Source organism: Takifugu flavidus, chromosome 19, assembly GCF_003711565.1.
Source record: "Takifugu flavidus isolate HTHZ2018 chromosome 19, ASM371156v2, whole genome shotgun sequence".
NCBI lineage: Eukaryota > Metazoa > Chordata > Actinopteri > Tetraodontiformes > Tetraodontidae > Takifugu > Takifugu flavidus.
This window is the reverse complement of record NC_079538.1, coordinates 31,692-55,774: the sequence shown is the minus strand read 5'-3', so window position 1 is coordinate 55,774 and position 24,083 is coordinate 31,692. Positions and strand designations below refer to the sequence as shown.

At 44.0% G+C, this 24,083-nt stretch overlaps 2 protein-coding genes across 11 annotated transcripts in view; both read left to right on the top strand.

The window, feature by feature from the left end:
- The window catches only part of LOC130516645 (uncharacterized), an 86,610-nt gene that overhangs the window by 47,871 nt on the left and 14,656 nt on the right, over positions 1-24,083 (top strand). The gene's annotated exons all lie outside the window — the stretch shown is intronic.
- mcm9 (minichromosome maintenance 9 homologous recombination repair factor) lies at positions 373-23,400 on the top strand. Of its 10 annotated transcripts, XM_057017831.1 has the most exons (17): positions 373-522; positions 1,467-1,653; positions 1,893-2,037; positions 3,096-3,202; positions 3,325-3,531; positions 3,900-3,981; positions 4,773-4,979; positions 5,108-5,233; positions 6,964-7,083; positions 7,233-7,407; positions 7,946-8,148; positions 8,519-8,722; positions 10,037-10,119; positions 10,255-10,400; positions 11,980-12,083; positions 21,997-22,193; positions 22,644-23,400. In XM_057017831.1, the coding sequence occupies exons 2-17, from the start codon at positions 1,489-1,491 to the stop codon at positions 22,692-22,694; spliced, it is 2,322 nt and encodes a 773-aa protein (XP_056873811.1). In that variant the 5' UTR covers positions 373-522; positions 1,467-1,488; the 3' UTR covers positions 22,695-23,400. The 10 variants fall into 10 exon arrangements, with proteins under 10 accessions (XP_056873811.1, XP_056873809.1, XP_056873808.1 ...); XM_057017829.1 differs by having other exon boundaries at positions 10,321-10,400; positions 21,997-23,400; XM_057017828.1 differs by having other exon boundaries at positions 21,997-23,400.

The window sequence follows — 24,083 nt, the reverse complement described above, 5'->3', positions numbered from 1 at the left end:
TCTCAGATATCGTCTCGTCTCACAATCTCAATTTCCAACGCTTTCAGTTTTGTTTTTTGCAGCCTTTTAAGCAATATGATAAACGAAGTACACGCAGTGATTCAGATTTTTAAAAAACTGTCTCAAAACTAGTAAATTAAATTTAAATTAAAATGATTGATTTAACACCTCTATTTATATATAAAACTAATACTGTATTACTAATGTTAAATAAGTCAAAATTACTATTTCGTATAACATACATATTACTGTATGCTAACTTATTGTAACTAAGGAGAATAATCAATAATTACGTTAATGGTTCAAAACAAACCGCTCGTCGAAAAGTGGATTTCTGTTTGAATGTACTGTATTCCGCTCCGCACTCCAGTCCAGAAGGTGGCGGTAATTTACTTATACGCTGTTTATCAAGAAGAAGAAGTTTGTTCGTTATTTTTGCCGCCCAACTCCGATTGGTTTATCTTCAGGCTAAAATTAAAGGCTTGACACACACGACAAACTTTCTTTCTTCGGGGGATACAGGTTTGTCACAGTTACCTACTTACTATTGCTTATCACCTTAACCATTCGATAGTCAACTTTTTTTCAAGCTGTTATGTTGCCATGTCCCTGTTTGGATCCTAATGATCTTTTACGCTATGTCACATACTCGTTCCCTATTCACTACTCTTTATATAGTAGAGTTAGTTGGTTTGACTGCACTATGTAGTGCACTGAATTTGAAATTCGTTTTCGTAAACTACGCCGGCGCACGTTAAAGGACGTCATAGCGTAGTATAAATACGAACCCGGTCGTAGGCAAAAGCGGCCAGGTCCATTTAATTATTTTAACCCATCAAAAAGAAAACAAACAACAAATTCAGCGGCCGTTTGTTAATGTATTATTTTCCCCTGAAAAGGTTTTTGTATCGGTAAATTTAAAAAAACGTATTAAAATAAAGTGATATTTTTGCACCATGACATATTGATATATTCTCAAGTCTAAAGTATATTCTCAAAATCTGTACCGCTGCCCCTCAGCAGGAACACCCTGATCAGATCTAATTTATCTCCATTTTACTTTTGTAAAATAAATTCTCAGCTATGACGAAGCTGGTTACGCTCTGCTTATGTGATTTTTATTTTATTTTATTATTATTCTTTTTAGCTGAAAATGTGTAGTAGCCGTTAAACAAACAATTGTTTGCATAAGTGTTTGTTGTGAAGGAAAAAAGCATTTGACACGTCCAGCTTATTTTAACAAATCAAAGAGTAGGCTATCTTTCAGTGAGTATTCTAAATGACCTGGTTTAGACAGTAAAAAAAAGAAAAGAAAAAAAAGCAGGTTTACAGTTCAGTTGAAGTGGGGGAAAATGGTCAAACATACACAGAGGCTATTTTATTTGTAGTTGGGACATCCTGTATCCTCATGGGCATAAATACTTGTGTGACTTTCTTCATATTGTCACCTTTTTCCTTTCCTATAGGAGCAGAGATCACAGGTTCCTCATGCTGATAAGTGAAGCACAGGAAGCCCTGATTGGGCAAGTGTTTGAAAGCTACCTGAGGCAGCACCATCAGGAGGACATTCTCCAGCTCACTGCAGATACAAATGAAGAAAACCACTGTCCTATTTTTGTTAATGCCATGACTTTGTTTGAAGCTAATATGGAGGTAATTGTAATGTAACTGATGATAAATAAATTATATATTCACTTAACTTATTTATGGATGTAATTTTCCTTTTTTTATTATTAAAATCAGTATATGTTTGAAAATAAGTAACAAACCTAAAAGTGCTGGATTGTTTAATTGGAGACTTTTTAAATATAATGTGAAGCCAGCGCATTGACAGTGGATCACGCTTATTTCATCCATGGTTATATTTAAGCCATTGTTTTTCTTTGTTGCAGGTCGCTGACTATTTCAACGCTTATCCAAGTGAAGTTCTGACAATATTTGATAAGGTTTTACACAGAACAGCCCTGGAAGTCTCAAAGAAGACTTTTTCCATTGCTCATGATATTAGGAGATGCTTTCCTCATACACGCATTACAGGTGAGCTTTTCGTCTTCTATTTTGTCACCAACCTATAAAACCCATCTCTGACATGTAACTAACCAACTGGAATAGGGCTCCATGTAGTCCCACCAACATTTATAAGTAATAAATCAGAGCATTTCTATTAAAAAAGATTATTAAATGGATTTTTAGGACATTTTTTTAACTGGAAAAGTTCGATTGCAATGAAAACATATGGTTCAATTCATATGGTTGAAGCTGAGCTAGGCTTTGGCCTTTCACCACTTGTGCAGAAGTTCTTAATGGACTGATGATGATGATATATAATGATTTATAGGTGATGTCTAGGTGCTTGATAAGAAATCTAAAAATAAGTAAAGCTACTAAACATGTCGTTAGTATAATATGATTCTTCACTGCAGGTTCCTAATAAAAGCAAGTAATTTGTTTGGTGCTCAAGGATGTAGCTATTTCTTACCAGTTGCCTGGAACATCTTTATTTCTGTAATTTCAACTAGAATCATCTATGAATGCATATGGAATACATGCCATAGAGTTCTCTTACTATCCACCCTTTTCCACTCCATTCTGTACAATCTAGAACAAAGAGGGTTGATCTCTTGAATATACACACTAACCCGGGATGCTTCCTATAGAACTCTCCCTATATACACACACGTATGGTCCTGCGAACTGGAGTACTACATTGGAGGTGATTCACTGGACTGGAGGGATACATATTATATAATTTACAGTCTTTATTCATATGGAACATTTCTGTTCCCCAACACTCAAAATATGATTGATTACTTGAGTAGGGTAGAATCAATCTCTCACTGAGTGGCGAAACCACACCCATGCGGTTCCTCATCACTGAAAAGGCCTACGTTTGAACCAATAAGCTTTGCATTACTGAAGTCAGTGATTTCAACACAAAGGTCATTCATTACAAATATGTATATATAGTATGTGTATGTTAACATTTCTGTGAATTAACTGGTCATCCAGTTAATGCTGGGTAGCCTTAACCTTGGGTAACCAGTTCAAGGACTTAAGGTCCTGCTTCTTAATGTTAAATTCTCTGGTGTCTTCAGGTTTGCCAGTGTGTCCAGAAATGACCAGAGACTCGATTCCAAGGTCCAGGGATGTGGGATGCTTTTTATCAGTCACTGGTACTGTCATATGCACTGGTGCTACAAAGGTAACCATATAATAAATCTTATCTTTTTCATGAATCTCTACGTATTTAAATAAAGAAGCGACCCTTAACCATACATTTTAATTTATTTTCTTTTAAAGATGCGCTGTCTTTCTGTTTCATAGGTACTGGAATATGAACGGGAATATATGTGCACAAGTTGTCATTATGTTTTCACAAAGCAGGCAGATTTTGAGCAGTTTTATAGCTTCACCCAGCAGATGAGTTGCCCTAATTCTACTGACTGTAAGTCCAACAAATTCACCAGTCTGAACAGAGACTCTGAGCTTGCTGCCTGCAAGGACTACCAGGAAATCAAGATCCAGGAGCAAGTAAGTTCAAGCTGCATGTCACAGTGACAGTATAGGTCATGTATAGGTCTATGAAAACATGTCTCTGTGGTTTTATTGCACACACACGCTCAGGTTTGGGACATTGTTTCAGCTCTCCTGTTGATGGCTGGACTACTGCACTTTATTCGTGGTTCAGTATATATTATTTGTGTGTATAGACACACCTATGGACCATTATACACACATACACATACCTATATACATACACATACACACATGTTTAAAGTCAGTTAGACTAAGTTGATCAGTGTTGCATTTGAATTTATTTTATAACCAATTAGCAGGAATTATATAAATTTTGTATTGCGTGCATACGATCATATCAAAGTTTTGCATTATGACCACAGGTGCAAAGACTCTCGATGGGTAATATTCCTCGTTCTATGGTGGTAGCCTTGGAAGACGACCTGGTTGACTGTTGCAAATCTGGTGAGAACTGTCAAAGATATACAATCAAGCAGTAGACCGATTAACGATGTCATCTACAGTATGTGCATGGGTGCTGTGGAATTAAATTGTCTTTCATATAATTTTAAATTCAGATTCAGAGTACTTTATTGATCCCTTTAGGGGGTGTCCGTCAGGGAAATTAGCATCTCCAAAAAGACGTACAGCACTGTACAAAATTACCCACCACCATTACACACCATAAAACTATAAAAATGTAAATAAATGAATAGATGGATGAATGAATGGATATCACAGTATTATGTTATTGCAGTGGTGTTCCAGTTCTTCTGTTGGCCCTCCTCCCCCCCAGTGAGGAGTTGAACAGTCTGATGGCTTGGGGGATGAATGAGTTCCCCAGTCTGTTTGTCCTGAACTTGGGGAGGCGCAGCCTCTGGCTGATCAGGCTTCTCTGGCTGTGGATGACAGTGTGCAGAGGGTGGCGGACATTGTCCATGATGCTCTGCAGTTAGTATAATAGTTCTCCTCTCTGCCACTGTCGCCAGAGGTTTCAGCTTCATCCCCACCACCGAGCTGGCCCGCCTGATCAAATGTATAGTAGTTGAGGATTTCTGTACAACCCACTTAGATTTGAGTATAGCTGCTGTGACATAAAATCACAACTGTTGGAACATATGTAATGACTTTCACCAAAGCAAATGAGAGACACACTTACTTACACACTCAGAGTAGACACACGTATATAGACACATACATAGATACATGCAGATGTACCTGACACTGCAAGATATGACCGTTTGCACTATTCATAGGGGATGAGGTGACCGTCTATGGTGTGATCTGCCAGCGCTGGAAACCATGTTATGATGGAGCACCCTGTTATGTGGAGCTGGTACTTAAGGCTAACAACATAGAAGTGGCCAACAGAAGCAGCCAACAAACCTCTGGTTTAGCAATGAAGGACATCCAAAAAGAATTTGAAGACTTTTGGAAAAGCTACAAACATTTCCCCATAGCTGGTAGGTATGTATGGGTATGCATGTGCATACATGTATCATACATTTTTATCAGTGTCTATCTGTATATATACACTGTATATACAGTTGTTTTGTGTCATCACAAAAATGTCTATCATTGTTCTCTGTAGGAAGGAACTGCATCCTATTAAGCCTATGTCCACAGATATTTGGCATGTACGTTATTAAATTGGCAGTAGCGATGGTATTGGCTGGTGGGGTGCAGAGGATAGATTCGTCTGGGACAAAGGTCAGGGGTATGTCATTTCTTCATTTTCTATGTGTTGGAATGGTTTTATCCAGTGGTCATGGTAAAGACTATTGGACTGCTTTCATTTTTCCCCTTTTATCTGTGAGACTTATTTAGATAACTAAAGAACAATAACTCCTAGAGGGAGATAGGTTGATAGTGTATTGATAAAGAAAGGAGAGCAAAGACATACTAAAATGAGGGGCCCAGAAGGGCTGCAAGTTAGTCTACGGCAGACGTCAGTGATACCTACAGAGAGAGCACAAGACTTCAGACATCAACACTTGTTAACTTAAATTACAATAGTCAAGTGTAGTAATATCACACGCTCTATCGTTGACAGCTCTTTCTGTAAACACATCAGTGTGTGCTAAATATTAAACTGTGTGTGTTGTGTTGTGATATTTGCAAAAACAAGACAGGTGGTTGCTGAGATGAGGCGGTGGATGATATGAATGAGAGGAGAAGCCCTCACTACCATGCTAATGCTCTTCTTCTGCATGGTTCCACATCAGATTAGACAATGGGGTTCAACAATTGGTTCCATGTAATCCTCAAGTCCCACCCAGTGGTTTTTGGGGCCGATCTAAATTCCAATTACTGAGAAGGGACTCGGTTAGCCCCCATAAATGGGTGTTCAGGGGAAAGTTCCTGCAGTGGAGACATACACCAAAGGCTCTTGACCCATACAAGTACCTTCAATGGAAACACACCTCTGGAAGTGACTGGTGAATTGTCAGAATTCTGGAAAAGTTGCCATGATAGGGTTTTGGGGGGTTGGTTGAAATGGTCTTCATTGTTGCAATCACAAAATTTCCATTTCCCAGGGCTCAGAGGCAACTGGTTTGAGGCTCAGATCTCAGAAAGACTTAAGCTGGAACTCTGAACAACCAGGACTCTTCCCATTGCTGTCAGCCTGACCAAAATGAGCAATCTGGGGAAAAAGTTCTTGATAATCTTTGTGATCTGGAACCCAATGTATCACTCTGGCTCATCTCCAGAGATCCTGTTTGTTGATAGGACAAAGTTCCACAAGGTCAACTGTCACTCATTTGATCCAGGAGTGGATGCCAATTATTCCCATCAGTTAAAAAAAGCTGGATTTTCCCAAGTTCTTTTAGCCTGGGGGAAAGGTCTATAAATAGAACAATTTACTGATCCAGAACAGTGTTAAATATTCCAGCACACGGAAGGACCATCCAGTTATTGATCAATCTTTCCACAAGTCACTGGTTTGTCATGAGTCACTTCATTTTACCTTGAATACAAAAACATAAAGCTTTAAATATTAGATGTGTTTAAATTAAATCATTTAATTTCTTTTATTAACGTATGTATATTACCAAATGCAACAACTGACTTTGAGTAAGAAGGTTTCCACAGTGATTATCAAACTTCCAATCATCACAACACAAAGGGATGTCACTCAGGCTCTGTCATTGGACACTAATTCCATTATTGGCATTCTGGCTGAACGACTTAAATGACGACCTCAGGAGAAGGTTTAAAACCCACTACTCGCCAACTGTTTATGGATGACAGGAGAAAAAGTTTTCAAACGCAAACATTTTCCTTGGCTTGGAGTAAAGTTGTGTCATTGAAGTATTAAGAGTTGACTTCTTGTTGAGAGGTTAGTTTGAAAGCCTGTAGAGTTGTCTGTAAAGCTTTATGTCCGTGATGGCCAAGATTAGTCTTCTATTCTTCTGCTGTTTCTCTCATACAATAAATCTTTTGAAGGTGAATGCCATATGTTGCTGGTTGGTGATCCTGGTACAGGAAAATCTCAGTTCCTGAAGTATGCAGCTAAGATTATTCCACGCTCCATTCTCACAACTGGGATTGGGTCTACAAGTGCAGGTAGGCTCTCGGGTTACTGGAGTTACCCTTAACTATTAAAGTATTCAAGATGAGTGTGGTGTTCTCAAATAAAATCTGTAAATCTAGTACTTATTAAGTTATTTGCTGTATCACATGACTATGCTCATTAACATGATATGGTTTTGAAGGACTGACGGTAGCTGCAGTTAAAGATGGAAATGATTGGCACCTGGAGGCAGGAGCCCTGGTCCTGGCTGACGGTGGATTGTGTTGTATTGATGAATTCAGCAGTATCAAGGAGCATGAGCGGATCAGCATCCATGAAGCAATGGAGCAACAATCGATTAGTGTAGCTAAAGCTGGGTACGAAGATTATTCACACACGCCTGTTGTGCTGATGTTTCAGCAATGCAAAGACAACCACACCTGAGCCAACTGTGACATGTGTTTTTCATTTTTGTTGCCATTGTTCATTGTTTGTCAAAAGAATTAGTTGAAATATCGTATTTTTGCAACCGTAAGGCACACCGTATTAAGAGGCGCAGTCTCAGTTGTGGATGCTATTTCTGTATTTAATACATACTGTACATAAGGCGTGCCAGATTATAGGGCACGGGCATGGTAAAATATACCGGTACACTAGCTTAAAACATGCATGCTAGCATGTATTTAGCAATGTACTCTGAAATGAATCCAAAATGGATTTTGAGAAAGACAAAAATTATTTACAGATTTTGGAACTCGTTATGTGTGCACCGAGTTCCAAAATCTGTAAATAATTTTTGAGAAAATTTAAGACTTTTAAGTGCGCCTTATGGTCACGAAAATACGGTATTTTAGTAATTTGAAAATCTTAAACATTAGCACTCAGACCTTTTGCTGTGTTTTATTTTCTTTGCAGAATTGTGTGTAAGTTGAACACTCGAACCAGCATCCTTGCAGCCACCAACCCCAAAGGACAATTAAATCCCAACGAGCCACTCTCAGTCAGCATGGCTCTGGCCAGCCCTCTGCTCAGTCGTTTTGACCTTGTTCTGGTTCTGATGGACAACAGAAACCCAGAATGGGATCGTGTCATTTCATCTTTTATTCTGGAAGCTAGAGGTAGAGGATGAACAGAAATACTGAATGTCTTGCAAAAGTATTTCTACAATAAGTTTGATGTTCCAGATTATTAGTATTTCTACCTGTAAAATAGACCAGCCTGTCCTGTTGTAACTGTGAGCTGTCAAACCAGATTCTAGGCTAAGCAACCCCAGAAGATGTCCTTCTTTTTAAAATGACATTAAATCAAAATCGAAGGCATCCCTTCTGCAACTAATGGCCATCACATCCAGTTAATTAGTTTACAGCTCTGTCATGATCCCTCTGGAAAAAGGAAGGATTTTTTTTTTTGTTACTGACAATGGTAAAATGGTAATTATTAAAGGCTTTGTGATGAACTGGGTGACACGTTGGTGTCTTGTTCTTTTAGAGCTGTGTTCTGAGTCTGCTGATCTATGGGCCATCGAGAAGATGAAGGTGTATTTCAGTGTAATTAAGCAGTTGCAGCCACAGATGTCAGAGGAAGCAAACAGCATCTTGACTCGTTACTACCAGCTGCAGAGACAGACAGATGGCCGTAACGCAGCCCGCACAACAATCCGGATGTTGGAGAGTCTCAGCAGACTTGCCGAAGGTAAGGATATGGATTCAGGCAATTGATTATAAATGCTTGGTTGTATAATGTGAATGCTTTGGCTGAATTCGCCTCTACAATACCCTGGTGTCAACCTTCCCAGGAAGGCTGAGAAGTATGATCCCCCTATAGTTAGAACGCACCCTCCTGTCCACCTTTTAAAAAAATAAATAAATAAAAAGAAGTCTGCCACTCCAGCGGCACTGTTCCCAACTGCCACACGATGTTGCAGAGGCGTGTCAACCAAGACAGCCCTACATCTTCCAGAGATTTGTGGTAATCTGGCTGGATCTTATCCACCCCTGATGCCTTGTCACTGAGAAGCTTGCTAACTACCTTGGTGACTTTGGCTTGGATGGGAGTCCACCTCAGAGTCCCCAGCCTCTGCTTCCTTCATAGACATGATCAGAATACACTACAGCTCCCCAAGTGCATCAGTGATAACTCATTATCAAATCTTATCAAATTTTAATCTGCACTCATCCAGGGTGCCCTCTATCCCCTTCAGTCTTTGCAATCTATATAGAACCTTTAGCAGAGTACATCTGACAAAATAAAAATATAGAAGGACTCTAAACAAAAACCTTAACCACAAAATTAGTCTTTATGCAGATGATGTATTACTTTTTCTTCAGAATTCACAGGCCTCACTTTCTAGGGTAGTGGCACTCCAATGAATTCTTTTCTGACTTGCTTACTCGGTAAACTGGTCCAAATCCTTAATTTTACCAGTTGACTACAGGTTCCAACCCCTGTTAAGGCTTAATTTCACCCCTCTTCTCAAAACCATAGAACACGACCTCACTCTTTGGTAAATCCTGCCTTTATCATTAATAGGGAGAATTGTAATAATAAAGATGATGATCTCACCAAGAATGAATTGCTTATTCTCAGTGATACCCAACAAACCTCCATCTGTTTAATTTTAATCATTAGACTCAAGACTAAACTCAAAAATTCAAGAGAAAATGAAAAATACAGGTGGTCTAGAACTACCAAATGTGCATCATTATTTTTTTTTGGAGAGAATGGACAGGTTAAAAAATTTTAGGAAGCCGACAGTAAATGAAATAACCAGCGGTTCCAACCAAGGAATGTAGATCACCATCACTGAACACACAACACTTGGAACCTTGAAGTAGATGATCTACAGCAGCAGAAGACCATCCACTTTACAGCAGAATGACTACAGACTGAGCTACCACCGCCACTATTTAAAAAAAATAAATAAATAAAAAACCCAAAACATTTTAATGCTAAAATACATTTATTGTTGTTATCCAAGAATTTTCAAATGAATACTTTGTGTTACAGCACATTCAAGGCTCATGTACAGAGAGATGGTTACCATAGAGGATGCCATCATGGCCATCTCTGTCATGGAGTGTTCAATGCAGGTCAGGAAAAATGCATTTGCATTTGTTTGAAAAGCTAAATAGCTTCAGTTTAAGCACTGTCCAGGTTTAGAACACCCATCTGACCTTTGATGCCATGTCAGGCATGTCTTCACATGTGATGTGCTTCTTTTCAAGGGTGGCACCCTTCTTGGAAATATAAATGCATTGTTCATGCCATTCCCCACTGATCCCTTTGAGCAGTACAAAAGTCAATGCCAGATACTTCTTGAAGAACTGAACCTGCAAGCACTCCTTCAAAAGGAACTGAAAAGACTGGAGAGGTGAGTGCTATTGAACTGTTAAATCCCAGTTTCACTGTTAGTGTTTCAATTGTTGTAAATTCAAAATGTACAGTTACAAAGATTGACAGGTTTCTTTTTGGATTTCTTATCATTCCACTTTTTCCATCTTTGGTTTCTTCCTTAATTCCTGCACAACATTTTGGCAGCACATGTTAAAAACAGATGTCAACCGCCCCATGATTTTCTTTATTTTTGTGGAGTTTTTTTTAGCAGCCATGTGATGCTGCGGCGACTCGGGTTGGAGTTTTGTCTTTTTGTGGGTGGAAACCAAGGCAGATTCTGCTCTCTTATGATGGTCATCTTCCATCTGTGATTTCTGTTGATGGCAGCTTCCCTCACATCCAGAAAGACTGATGTAAGAGGCCTTACATTGCCTACATGACACAGACCTCATCCACAGCTGTCTATTTGGGTGTGGCTACAGTAGATGTTCCTGCGTGCAACAGTAGATTTATAATTGATTTGAAAGCAATTGCTATATTTCAAAATGGCAGAGCTTATTTTCAACCTCAACATTAAAGGTGTCCTTAAATTAATTCTGCCCACGATTACGTTAAAAGAAAATGTTCTGGCTGTTTCCTATGAAGTTTCACTTTCAATAACATCACAAGACATTTGGAAAAAATTACTAGATGCCAGTTTCTACAAAACATTTTTGAATGATTTGTCTGAATGTTGTGTTAGATCCCAGCACATACTGTGAGGGTGCTAGTGAGGTCCATGTCTGGACAGTTCAGGGCATAATGGTCCTGATTATAGATTGTGATTATGGTTAAAAAAAAAAGACCCCCCCCCTCCTTGAACACTCGTCTAACTGTGGTTGCAGGGTTTGTGTGCCAAATGATCCTATGAGTTATTTTGTTGGGGGCCATTACGCCAAAACAGGTGACAAACAGGTCCTAGGCAATGACCCATAAGGGTGGTTCATGAGCTCACCATGGAAAATAAAAAATACATGGGTGTTTATGTCACCCAGATTGGTGGTACCAAGTAGAGACAGTCAGGCTCACCACCACCACACAGAGCATGGGCTCTCTAACCAAGCTCTGTGAGAGGGGCTTGCTTTTGTTTGTGTCCACGGGCTGAACAACAGTGCAGGGTACAAGTGGCTGAAATGAGTTTCCTCTTCAGGGTGGCTGGGCTGTGCCTGAGAGATAGGGTGAGAAGCTCAGTCACTCAGGAGGAGTTTGGAGTAGAGCCACTGCTCCTTCGCATTGAAAGCAGTAAGCTGAGGTAGTTTGGGCACCTGTTCAAGATGTCCCACAAGTAGGAGGCCCCGAGTAAGACCCAGGGACACACTGGAGAGACTCGTAGCTGGCCTGGGAGCACCTAGAGCTGAAGTGTCTGTTGTCAGAGAAGTATGGGCATCACCACTTAGGTTCTGTCTCCACCAGTTGCCCCAGTTAAGTGGATAAGGACGAGATGAGTAAAAACACCAGCTGAAAATGAGAAATGAATGAATGAAAGAAAATGTCATGACTAACAGAGAAAGACCTTAAGTAGGATAATGATTTGGTAACATGGTCATTAAAGACTGTTTACATTTCATTGTCCATAGTCTCAGAAGCAATGCTTCAGATGTTTCCCCACCATCAGATATTTACAAGTATCAGCCCAGCGGGACAACTATGACCACCAGACCATACCACCATGACAGTAGCAGTAAGTGCCAAGAGGATTCCTTTTATCCTGACTTTCTATTCTTTTGCCTTTACCAGATGGTATGGTCTTACCCGTACATTTACCAACCCAGTCAAAAAAAAAAATACAGTATTTTCTGGACTATGTCGCTCCAGAGTTTAAGTCGCACTAGCCAAAAAATGCATAATAAAGAAGAAAAATAGATGTATAAGTCTCACTGGACTATAGGTCGCATTTTGGGGGAAAATTTATTTGATAAAATCCGAGACCAAGAACATACATTTGATCTTGAAAGCCAATTTAAAATAATAATGGATTAGCAACAGCCTGAATAGGGTTACGGTATGTTAACGTAACACATTCAGCTACATGACCCACAACGAACTGAGTACGTGTCTGCTTTGTTAACGTAACATTTTAACAGTTATTCAGATAACTATAGCATAAAGAACATCCGAGCAAGCTTATCAAACAATCAAGTCTAACTCCATAGACGAAGCACTGCTTCTTCTTCTGCGTCGCTAAAGGAACTCGTTCTTCAGGTACACACATCTAGAGCGCCCTCTTGTGGTTGTCAGTGTGAAAATAACGAACATGTGAAATTCTGTAATAATGTATTTATTTAACATATTAAGGTGTACAAGTCGCACCCCCTGACAAACTATGAAAAAAAAGTGCGACTTATAGTCCGGAAAATACGGTACCGTATATGTGAAATATATGTGAAATAAATATATTACATAATTTCACATGTTCGTTATTTTCACACTGACAACCACAAGAAGGTGCTCTAGCCTTGTGTACCTGTACCTGCTACTTCTGTATCACTGAAAAATTAAAATTTCAACAAAACCAGTAGCTTAAAAAGACAACTGAGAAGGGCTGGAGGTGCTGATTTTCATCCCAGCCGCTTCACATGCGACGGCGAACCGATCCAGTGATAGTTGGAGGTCACGGGCCGATGACGCCAACAGGACCACATCATCTGCAAAAAGCAGAGACCCGATCCTGAGGTCACCAAACCAGACCCCCTCAACACCATGACTGCACCTAGATATTCTGTCCATAAAAATTATGAACAGAATCTGTGACAAAGGGCAGCCCTGGCGGAGACCAACCCTCACCGGAAACGAGTTCGACTTACTGCCAGCAATGCGGACCAAACTCTGACACCGAGTGGACGGCCCCTATCAGCGGGCCCAACACCCCATACTCTTGGAGGACTCCCCAAGAGCCACAGTCAAATGCCACAAAACACATGTGAACTGGTTGGGCAAACTCCCATGCACCCTCGAAGACCCTGTGAATCCGAGGTTCGGCTATCTGGCGGACCCTCCTCTCCAGTACCCCTGAATAGACCTTACCAGGGAGGCTGAGGAGTGTGATCCCCCTATAGTTGGAACACACCCTCCGGTCCCCCTTCTTAAAAAGAGGGACGACCACCCCAGTCTGCCAATCTAACGGCACCGCCCCTGATGTCGACGCGATGTTGCAGAGTCGAGTCAACCATGACAGCCCTACAACATCCAGAGCCTTAAGGAACTCCAGGCAGATCTCATCCACCCCCGGGGCCTTGCCACCGAGGAGTTTTTTTTACTACCTCGGCAACTTCAGCCCCGGAGATATGAGAGCCTGTCCTCAGGCCCTGCTTCCTCACTGGAAGGCACATTGAAGGGATTAAGGAGGTCCTCGAATTATTCCTTCCACCGATCCACAACATCTCGAGTTGAGGTCAGCAGCACACTATCGCCACTATACACAGTGTTGACAGTGCACGGCTTCCCCTTCCTCAGACGTCGGATTGTGGTCCAGAACCTTTTCAAGGCCATCCGGAAGTCGTTCTCCATGGCCTCACCGAACTCTTCCCATGCCTGGGTCTTTGCCTCGGCAACCGCCGTAGCTGCACTCCACTTGGCCTGCCAGTACCTATCTGCTGCCTCAGGAGTCCCACAGGCCAGTAAGGCCTGATACGACTCCTTCTTCAGCCTGACGGCATCCCTCACCACTGGTGTCCACCAGCGGGTTCGGGCATTGCCGCCACGACAGGCATCAACCACCTTGCGGCCACAGCACCGGTCAGCCGCCTCAACAATGGAGGCACGGAACATGGTCCACTCGGACTCAATGTCCCCCGCCTCCCCCGGGACATGGTCAAAGCTCTCCCGGAGGTGTGAGTTGAAGCTCCTTCTGCCAGGAGACTCTGCCAGGCGTTCCCAGCAGATCCTCACAATACGTTTGGGTCAGTCGGGTCTGTCCGGCATCCTTTCCCACCATCGGAGCCAACTCACCACCAGGTGGTGATCAGTTAACAGCTCCGCCCCTCTCTTCACCCGAGTATCCAGAACATGCGGCCGCAAATCCGATGACATGACCACAAAGTCGATCATCGATCTGCTGCCTAAGGCGTCCTGGTGCCAAGTGCACATGTGGACTCCTTTATGCCTGAACAAGGTGTTTGTTATGGACAATATGAGAAGAGCACAGAAGTCCAATAACAAAATGCCATTCAGGTTCAGATCAGGGGGGGCATTCTTCCCAATCACACCTCTCCAGATCACACTGTCGTTGCCAACGTGAGCATTGAAGTAACCCAGCAGGACGAGGGAGCCCCCAGAAGGAGCACTCTCAAGCACTCCCTCTCAGGCAGAGGTGTCAAACTCAAATACGCAGTGGGCCAAAATTCAAAACTAGGACAAAGTCACGGGCCAAAATTTATATTGATTGGAAAAAATCTTCCTCCAGATATAATACAGAACCTTTTGATATGGACCCAAACTAGTTTTGCTCAACAACTGAACATGGAACAAGCAAAGCTTACCACAATACAATATATAATTTATTACTGCACATATGCAAAATCGAAATTCAAATAAAACACATCACTATCACTCAGTTCTTCTCTTTTACATTTCAAAAGCAGTCTTTTGCCATTGTAAGTTAATGTAGTGTACATGTAAAGCATTTTCATCTCTTCTACTTTCTGGCACCTTTGAGTCATTTGTTTGTGTTTGTGTTTGTCTTGGTGTTGCGTTTTATCGCGTCATCTGTTGTTGTTCTCCTTGTAATGCACATTGGCTCCACATACAAGACAGACAGGTCCGTCTTTTACATATCTAAATAGATATTCTGCCTCCTACCTGTTCAGAAAGGTCCTATTTTCTGCCTTTCCTTTAATCATTTTTCAGAGGGGTCGTGCCAGAATTAGCATTAGCATATAAGGTCGCTATGACTACTTCCTCTTTCTTGGTAGTTAGCAAGCCACATACTGGTGCATTACCACCACCAGCTAATGTGGACTGTGGATTTTCACACCAAAACACTAGCAGGGTGTTCTGGTATTTGTAGTATTAGCACATGCGCATTAAGCGATAATACAGGCGGGCCAGCTCTTATATTCAATTGGTATGGCTTCACGGGCAAAATATAATTACATTGCGGGCCAAATTTGGCCCACGAGCCAGAGTTTGACACCTATGCTCTAAGGACTCCAAAAAGGGTGGATACGCTGCACTGCTGTTTGGACCGTAGGCACAAACAACTATCAGGATCGGTCCCCCCACCCGAAGGCGAAGGGAGGCTCCCCTCTCACCGGGGTAACCTCCAATATACAAGCACTGAGCTGGGGAGCAACCAGAATCGCCACCCCTGCCCGTCACCTCTGACCATCGTCAACTCCAGAGTGGTAGAGAGTCCAACCCCTCTCGAGAAGACTGGTTGCAGAGCCCTTGCTGTGAGTCGAGGTGAGGCCGACTATATCTAGTCGGAACTTCTCTACCTCGTGCACCAGCTCAGGCTACTTTCCCACCAGAGAGGTGATATTCCATGTCCCTAGAGGCAGGTTATGCAGCCGGGGGTCAGACCGCCAAGGTCCCTGCCTTTGGCCGCTACCCAACACAGAATGCACCCAACCCCCTTGGCCCCTCCTGCAGGAAGGGGGTCCCATGTTGCCTCTTCGGGCCGTGCCCGGCCAGACTCCTTGGGCAGAGGTCCGGCCACCAGGCGCTTACCAACGTGTCCCATTCCCAGGCCTGGTTCCAGGAGGGGGCCCCGGTGACCCGCATCCAGGCAAGGGAAACTTAGATTCAGATTCAGATCCTTTAATGTCCCACACGGGGAAATTTACAGTGCAACAACAGCAAGAGCACGCAGAGAAAAATAAGATAAAATCAAATAGAACAGGATTTGGGATATACAAAGAGGATGTATATTTACAATAATCCAGATAAATGGTTACTCGGCCTCCGTATACCTATACATAGTACAGAGGGTGAATACAATATACATATCAGAATATATAATATTCAGATTGTGCTAGCGGGTGTTATGTTTATTGTGCAGTCTGACAGCAGCCGGCAGGAACGATCTTCACACAGCGAGGGTGGAGCAGCCGCTCACTGAATGAGCTGCCCAGTGCTGCCAGGGTGTCCTGTAGGGGGTGGGACGTGTTGTTCAACATGGATGACAGCTTAGCTATCATCCTTCCATTTCCCACCACCTCCACCGAGTCCAGGGGACATCCCAGGACAGAGCTGGCCCTCCTCACCAGTCTGTCCATCCTCTTCCTGTCCCTGTCCGTGATGCTGCTGGACCAGCAGACTATCCCGTAGAAGATGGCTGATCCCACCACAGAGTCATAGAAAGTCCTCAGGAGTGGTCCCTGCACTCCAAAAGATCTCAGCCTCCTGTGCAGGAACAGTCTGCTATTGCCCTTCTTGACAAGGGCGTCTGTGTTGTGTGACCAGTCCAGGTTATTGTTTAGGTGAACACCCAGGTACTTATAGGACTCCACCACGTCAACATCAGTTCCCAGGATGTTCACTGGTGCAGGCGGGGGGTTGTTACGCCTGCGGAAATCCACCACCAGCTCCTTGGTTTTGCCAGCGTTGATCTGGAGGTTGTTCCGCAGGCTCCAGTCCACAAAGTCCTGAATAAGTTCCCTGTACTCCGTATCGTCCCTGTCAGTGATGAGGCCGACAGCAGCGGAGTCATCAGAGAACTTCTGGAGGTGACATGAAGATGTGCTGTATGAGAAGTCCGCGGTGTAGAGGGTGGACAGGAAAGGAGCCAGAACTGTTCCCTGCGGGACACCAGTGCTGCAGAGAAGCCGATCTGAATTTGGAGCCCTTCACCCTCGCAAACTGTGGTCTTTGTGTGAGGTAGTCCAGAATCCATGTTGTGAGGTGGTGATCCACCCCAGCTACCTGCAGCTTGTCCCTTGTCCTTGGGCTGGATGGTGTTGAATGCACTGGAGAAATCAAAAAACATGATCCTCACAGTGCTTCCAGCCTTCTCCAGGTGAGTGAGGAAGGTGTGGAGGAGGTAGATGACGGCATCGTCCACCCCGATGCTCGGCTGGTAGGCGAACTGCAACGGGTCCATGAAGGAGCTCACCAGTGGGCGCAGGTGATCGAGGATGAGTCTCTCCAGCGTCTTCATCAGATGAGACGTCAGAGCTACCGGCCTGTAGCTGTTGAGCTCCTTGGGGTGCGGTGTCTTCGGCACTGGGACGATGCAGGACGTCTTCCACAGCTGTGGCACTCTCCCCAGCTTCAGGCTCAGGTTGAACGTGTGACTGAAGATCCCACACAGCTGGTCTGCGCAGGACTTCAGGAGCCTGGAGCTGATGCCGTCTGGACCTGTCGCTTTCCTGGCCCTGTTCTTCTTCAGGGCCTTCCTCACCTGGTGTGGTGTGAGGGACAGGCTGGAGCAGGGAGGTGTTGGTGGGGGGGATGGGCATGGGCCAGGGTGTGAAGTGTCGGGAATGTATGGGCTGAAGTTCATGAGAGAGGGGGAGGGGGGACAGGAGGAACAATGGATTGCGGGCACAGACAGTGGCGGGGGTAGCAGCAGAGGAGACTGGGCTGGTTGGAAAAACAAGTTCAGGTCGTTAGCCCACCCCCGGTCACCCACAGGTTGGGACTTCTGCTCCTTGAAGCCTGAGATGGTCTTCAGTCCCTTCCATACCCCACAGATGTTGTTCTGTTGCAGCTGGTTTTCCATCTTCCTCCTGTAGTTGTCTTTCTCCTGTCTGATCTTCCTCCTCAGTTCCCTCTGCACAGTCTTCAGCTCTTCCTTGTCTCCAGACACAAAAGCCCTCTTCTTCTCCTTTAGGAGGGCCTTTATGTCTGGGGTGATCCAGGGCTTGCTGTTGGAGAAGCTCCGTACAGTCCTGGTGGGTACGGTGTTCTCCACGCAAAAATTAATGTAGTCTGTGATGCAGTTGGTGAGGTTGTCAATGTCCTCCCCATGGGCGTCGCTGAATACATCCCTCAGGGTTGTGTTGAAACAGTCTTTCAGGCCCTCCTTGGCTTCTTCGGACCATTTCTTCACTGTGCGGGTGACAGCAGGCTGCCTCTGCACAAGAGGTTTGTACACAGGCTGGAGGTGTTCAAGGTTGTGGTCGGCACGGCCCAGGGGAGGGAGTGGGAGAGAGTGGTATGCCTCCTTGGTGTTGGCATAGAAGAGGTCCAGTGTTTTATTGTTCCTGGTGTGGCATGTGACGTACTGGGTGAATTTGGGCAGAGAAGATGATGGAGAGGCATGATTGAAGTCTCCAGAGATGAGGAGGAGGGCGTCAGGGTGTTGTGTCTGCAGCCTGCTCACTGCTGACAGCAGGACATCACAGGCTGCATCAGCGTTAGCAGAGGGGGGGATGTACACAACCACAGCGAGGGCATGTGTGAACTCCCTCGGCAGGTAGTGAGGCCTCATGCTAATGGCTAACAGTTCGATGTCCTTACAGCAGTGCTGCTCCTTGATAGTGATGTGCCCAGAGTTACACCATCTATCATTCACAAACACTGCCAGTCCTCCTCCCTTCCTCTTACCACTCTCCCTGCTTCTGTCTGCCCGTAAAAGAGTAAATCCTTCAAGTTGTGCGGCCGTGTCCGGAATTAGCGCGGTTAGCAGGCTGCTCTCCCGGTACTCCCGCTGATGCCGGGTCAGCGCCGCCAGCTCGTCCATCTTGTTGGGGAGAGATCTGACGTTCCCCATGATGATGGAGGGCAGGACGGGTCTATAGCGTCTCCTCCTGCCACGGCGCTCGACCCCGGTGCGGCATCCTCGTTTCCTCCTCCTCAGCTCGGGGGGCACATCGGGTCGCTCCTTGGGCAGCGCCGCAGAGCTCCGCAGGGCGAACAGCTGATCCCTGCTGTAAACAAGCGAGCCGCGGCTCCGCGATGGGTCTCCAGACGCGGTATCGAAAAGTGAAGAAATGAGAAGAACCACCAGTGTAAACTCCATGAGTCTTACGTGCATGATGAGGGTAAACGAAACAACCCGAACGCACCAAAAACAAAGGTAGTAGGTGCGGAAAAGAAGAAAAAAGTAAAGGAAAAGCTCGAGGGTGAGCGGGAGCTGTTGTTACAGGCTGCCACTCGCGCGGCGCCAGATGACATAGGACCAATTTTTTACTTGTCATAAGGGGGTCTTGGGCTACGCGTTGTCTGGTCCCTCACCTAGGACCTTTTTGCCATAGATGGCATAAAGCCCCAGACAACGGAGCTCCTAGGATCATTGGGGCAGGCAAACCCCTCCACCACGATAAGGTGGTAGCCCAGGAGGGGAAAATGGTAATCGAGCAGCAGAAAGAAAGTTCGGAGTGAGCGAGAAACTTGTGAGGGACTGGCAAAAAGTGGAGGTTACTCTTACTGCAATGAGGAAAGCTAATCGCGGGCTAAAAGCTAGATGACCACAGCTAGAGGAATGAGTTCGCATATGGGTGCTTGAACAACGTGCCGCCCGGAGAGGCTTGTCAACAGTGCAGTTGCGTCTCCACGCCCAGCTAGTTGACAAGGAGATGAATACAAAGGACTTTGCGGGAGGACCTTCTTGGTGTTACCACTTCATGCAACGCAACCGCCTCTCTATCAGAGCAAGGACAACGATGTGCCAGAAACTGCCAGCAGACTTCCAAGCCAAGGTTGACAGTTTTATGAGTTAGTTGAAAAGCATGTACCTGAGCACAACTTGACACCGGATCATATTATTAACATGGACGAGGTCCCCCTCACATTTGACATTCCCATGGGCCGAAGTGTCGCAGAAAAAGGGCTAAAGAGAGTGAATATAGTAACAAGTGTGAGAAATCACACTTCACAGTGGTGCTGGTATGTTGTGGATGATGGATCAAAATTCCCACCAATGGTCATTTTCAAATGAAAAACCATGCCAAAAATCCAATTCCCTTCAGTTGCCGTTGCCATGAATGAAAAAGGGTGGTTGGATCAAGAAATGATGGACTTATGGCTTACAAAGTGCTACACTAAACGTCCAGACGTCTTTAGAACACGCAAAGCCCTACTTGTGATGGAAAGCATGCGCGCGCACAGCACGCCACAGTTCAAAGATAAATTAAAAGGTTTCAACTCCATACCTGCCATCATCCCCGGAAGGCTAAACCAAAATTCTCCAACCACTTGACATCTCCGTGAACCGGAGCTTTAAGGCAGTCTTGCGTAACCTGTGGGAGCAGTGGATGATGGATGGAGAGTACAGCTTCACGGCAACCGGGAGAATGCACCATGCAACTTTCCTGGAAGTCATTGGACGGATCGACTAAGCATGGGCTTCAGTGACAACCGAAACCATCTTGTCGGGATTCAGAAAGGCCGGAATACCGTATTTTCACAACTATAAGGCACCTAAAACACTGAGATTTTCTCAAAAATCGACAGTGCACCTTATAATATGGTGCGCCTTGTGTGTGCCCTGAGTCCCCAAAATCTGTGCGCCTTTGGTGGGTGCACTACAGTAAACGCTCCGCCCATCAATTCGCAGCACACCTACGTGTAAGGATCCCCTAAAATGGCACTGGTCAAGCGACACGCGTATGAGGCTTGCTTTAAACTACAGGCCATCGATTATGTGGCTGAAAATGGCAATCGAGCAATCTTAGTGTTTTCACTTTATGAGGCGGCCATACGCACGAGGACAACTGTTGCGCAGCAGCTGCCCGCGGATTACCAGGAGAGGGTGGCCATCTTCTGTAGCGACTGCCGCGACAAGATAACCGTGCCAAGCCACATCAACAACATGGATGAGGTCCTTCTGACTTTTGACATCCCTTTGACCCACACAGTGGAGAGAAAAAAGGGACCAGCGCGGTGGCAATACGCACAAGAAGTCGTCGTTCACCATGGTTCTTGGCTGCCACGGAAACGGACAGAGCGCTGGATGATGGAAGGCGAACACTCCTTCACAAAGAGGCAGCGGCAGGCAAGTTATGCCACCATATGCGGGTGGATTGTAGACGCATGGGCTATGATACCGTCTTTATGTATTGTAAGAGCTTTCACAAAAGGCGGCATCAACGCTGAAGCGGAACCGGTCGGTGAGTCTGATTCAGATGATGAAGAAGAGGAATTCGGGATGTTGGACATTGAAATAGCACAGCTGTTTAATTCAGATACAGAAGATGAAAGCTTTGATGGTATTGTGGCGGAAGAATAAATATTTTCTTCAATAAATGTGTCGAAACTCACTGTTTTACTTCCGTTGTCATTTTTACTGTATGTTTTAGCATGCGCCTAATAATACGGTGCGCCTTATGTATGTTTTAAATACAGAAATGGCACCCATAACTGAGACTGCGCCTTATGGTCGTGAAAATACGGTAATTGTCATGTAGCTGAATGTGTTACGTTGGCATACTGTAACCCTATTCAGCCTGTTGTCATTACACAGCATTATTATTCTAAATTGCCTAACAAGATGAAATTTCCCACCAAAATGTGACTTATAGTCCAGTGCGACTTATATATCTATTTTTTTTCTATATTATGCATTCTTTGGCTAGTGCGACTTAAACTCTTGAGCGACTTATAGTCCGCAAAATACGGTATATATTTTCGACCAACAGCAAACAGTATATGACGAACGTTTCAAGTTACAGTGATTCAACTTCAAATGCTAACACGATTACATCCATTTCCAGTATTTCTGTCTCCTCCAGAAGATCAGACAAATGGGAACAATGAGAACATGGGAGGAGAATCCCTTAGAACACAAAAACAGACAGAACATCGGAAGACACATCCTGATTCAAAATCATTCAACATTCAGAAAATCGCCAAAAATGAAAGGGCAGGAAGCGTCAAGGAGCAGAACCAGCAGCATGACAATGAACAAAGGGTAAGAGGAAATTATGTAGTTAGCCATGGTCAGAAAAGTCCTACTGATCCCTCACTCTCAGGTGTAGAAAGGAGATCTAAAAACATCAACACTGAACTACACGCAGATCCAGCATCCAGACAGAAAGGAGAAGACCTTCGTTTGAAACTGTCAGCCTTTAAATTCAAGGCAAGGAAAGTAAGAGTTCCTGTCTATAATCTGGACTTGAATGTTCACCAGCCAGACACTCATAGCAGAGAAAATAGGACACCACAGAGTGTTTGTGGCTCACTGAACCCCCAGACAGACATGGCCAGCCATTACCATAGAGGTATGTTGAGTGGAAGAAAGAGAAAACACGCGAGCAATGATAGTGGGGCGGGGGCCAGTAACTCTGAGTCCACTTCTGAATGATTATTCTAACATATTAACCCAACAAACCCACCATGTTCTCCACCACCACTACCACAGGTCCTCCACATCATAGAGGACTGTGGTGTGTTGCATCTGACGCAGCCTTAGTAATTCATGATGAAGAGCAGTGAACAGCAATCCTTAATGAGCTGCTAACTTTGAGTGAAGAAGCGGAGGACATTACACGAAGAGATTAAGGATGGCTGCTTCTGGTGTGGCTCTGCAGTGCTTCCTGACTGGAACCAACAATTTTCAGTGAAAATTCAATTTTCAGTGTGTATCTATCTAACTTATATAACTTAGATTTTCTAAAAAATAAATGTAATAGTTAAAGTTCAAACACCATTTTATTCAGGCATAATTTTTTTGTACATTACATTTGTGATGAATAATCTTGAGCAACAAGATGTTTATATAGAAAGCTTAATGTACAATAATGTCCTTGTAGTGCCTCTAATAAGGACAAATATAAGGAAGCACTAAAACAGTCCACTGGTCAGCCTGTAATTATCATGTCGATTGAGTGGACACAGTGCTCATTTGGCCTAAGAAAGGAGGTGTTGATATGTTTAAGGGTCTTTTGTGAGCTGCTGCTGCTTCAGGCTTTCTGCTGCCGAGGAAGCATTCTAACCTTTAAAACGCGTTCTGTCTAAACAAGTTTCTTCTAGATGGTGATTCAAGCTGGGTCAGGCTGAACAATGCATCTTTTTGTAATTCCCTTAACCCTTACTGACTTGGTCAGTTCGTCCAGTCCCTGAGGGCTGATTGTGCAGAATATAATACCACTGTTGAAATAAAGCCTCTTTTCAAAATGCACCCGCAATTTTTTTGCTGAGAATTCACAGATGAACTAATTCTATGAAATGGAATTTGATTGTGAAATGTAAATTGAGTGCAGAAGGAAGGGTTGAAATGTAAATTTAGGAGAGCGGATGAAGTCCGTTTGGTTCCTCATTGATATACAAGGAAACAAAGACGGCTGAGGTTCAAAGAAGCTGAGAAGCTGAGGTTCAAAGAAGACCAACGTCAAACGACTGAGGGGGGGACGTTCTCAGTCATTCAACTTCTTGCGCCAGCCGGAACACATTCTGTGAAGGCACCAAACTCCTGCGGTGCATGCAGCGCGCACCTACTGTGTTGACGTCCTGTGTCCTGTGCATGCAGCATACACCTACTGTGAAGACGTCCTGTGTCCGCGCCAAAGAGGCGGGCCTTCGGCTATATAAGATCAGAACTCTGTACATTTAGTAGAGATCTCTCCGCATGCTTCCGTGTGTGTATCCTGACCGACTGACTTGAATAAAACCATCTCCTACGCAGTAACTTAGATTAATAGTTTTCTTCTCCAAACAGCTAAAAATTCCGCGACATTGTCCACGTTGCTATTTGATGCATCAGTGCACTCTGTTCTTTTTGTTAGTTGTTTTTTTTACTATATTTTTAGACAACCAAGACTTCACTCTGCAATAATGCTTATTTTATCTTTTTTTTTAAAAT

Excerpts from the sequence above, each read along its gene's own strand:
- mcm9 (XM_057017828.1), top strand. The coding sequence starts at position 1,489 with ATGCTGATAAGTGAAGCACAGGAAGCCCTGATTGGGCAAGTGTTTGAA. Across the intron at positions 3,532-3,899 it reads AAATCAAGATCCAGGAGCAA|GTGCAAAGACTCTCGATGGG; the intron begins GTAAGTTCAAGC and ends TTATGACCACAG. Across the intron at positions 10,120-10,254 it reads TCATGGAGTGTTCAATGCAG|GGTGGCACCCTTCTTGGAAA; the intron begins GTCAGGAAAAAT and ends CTTCTTTTCAAG.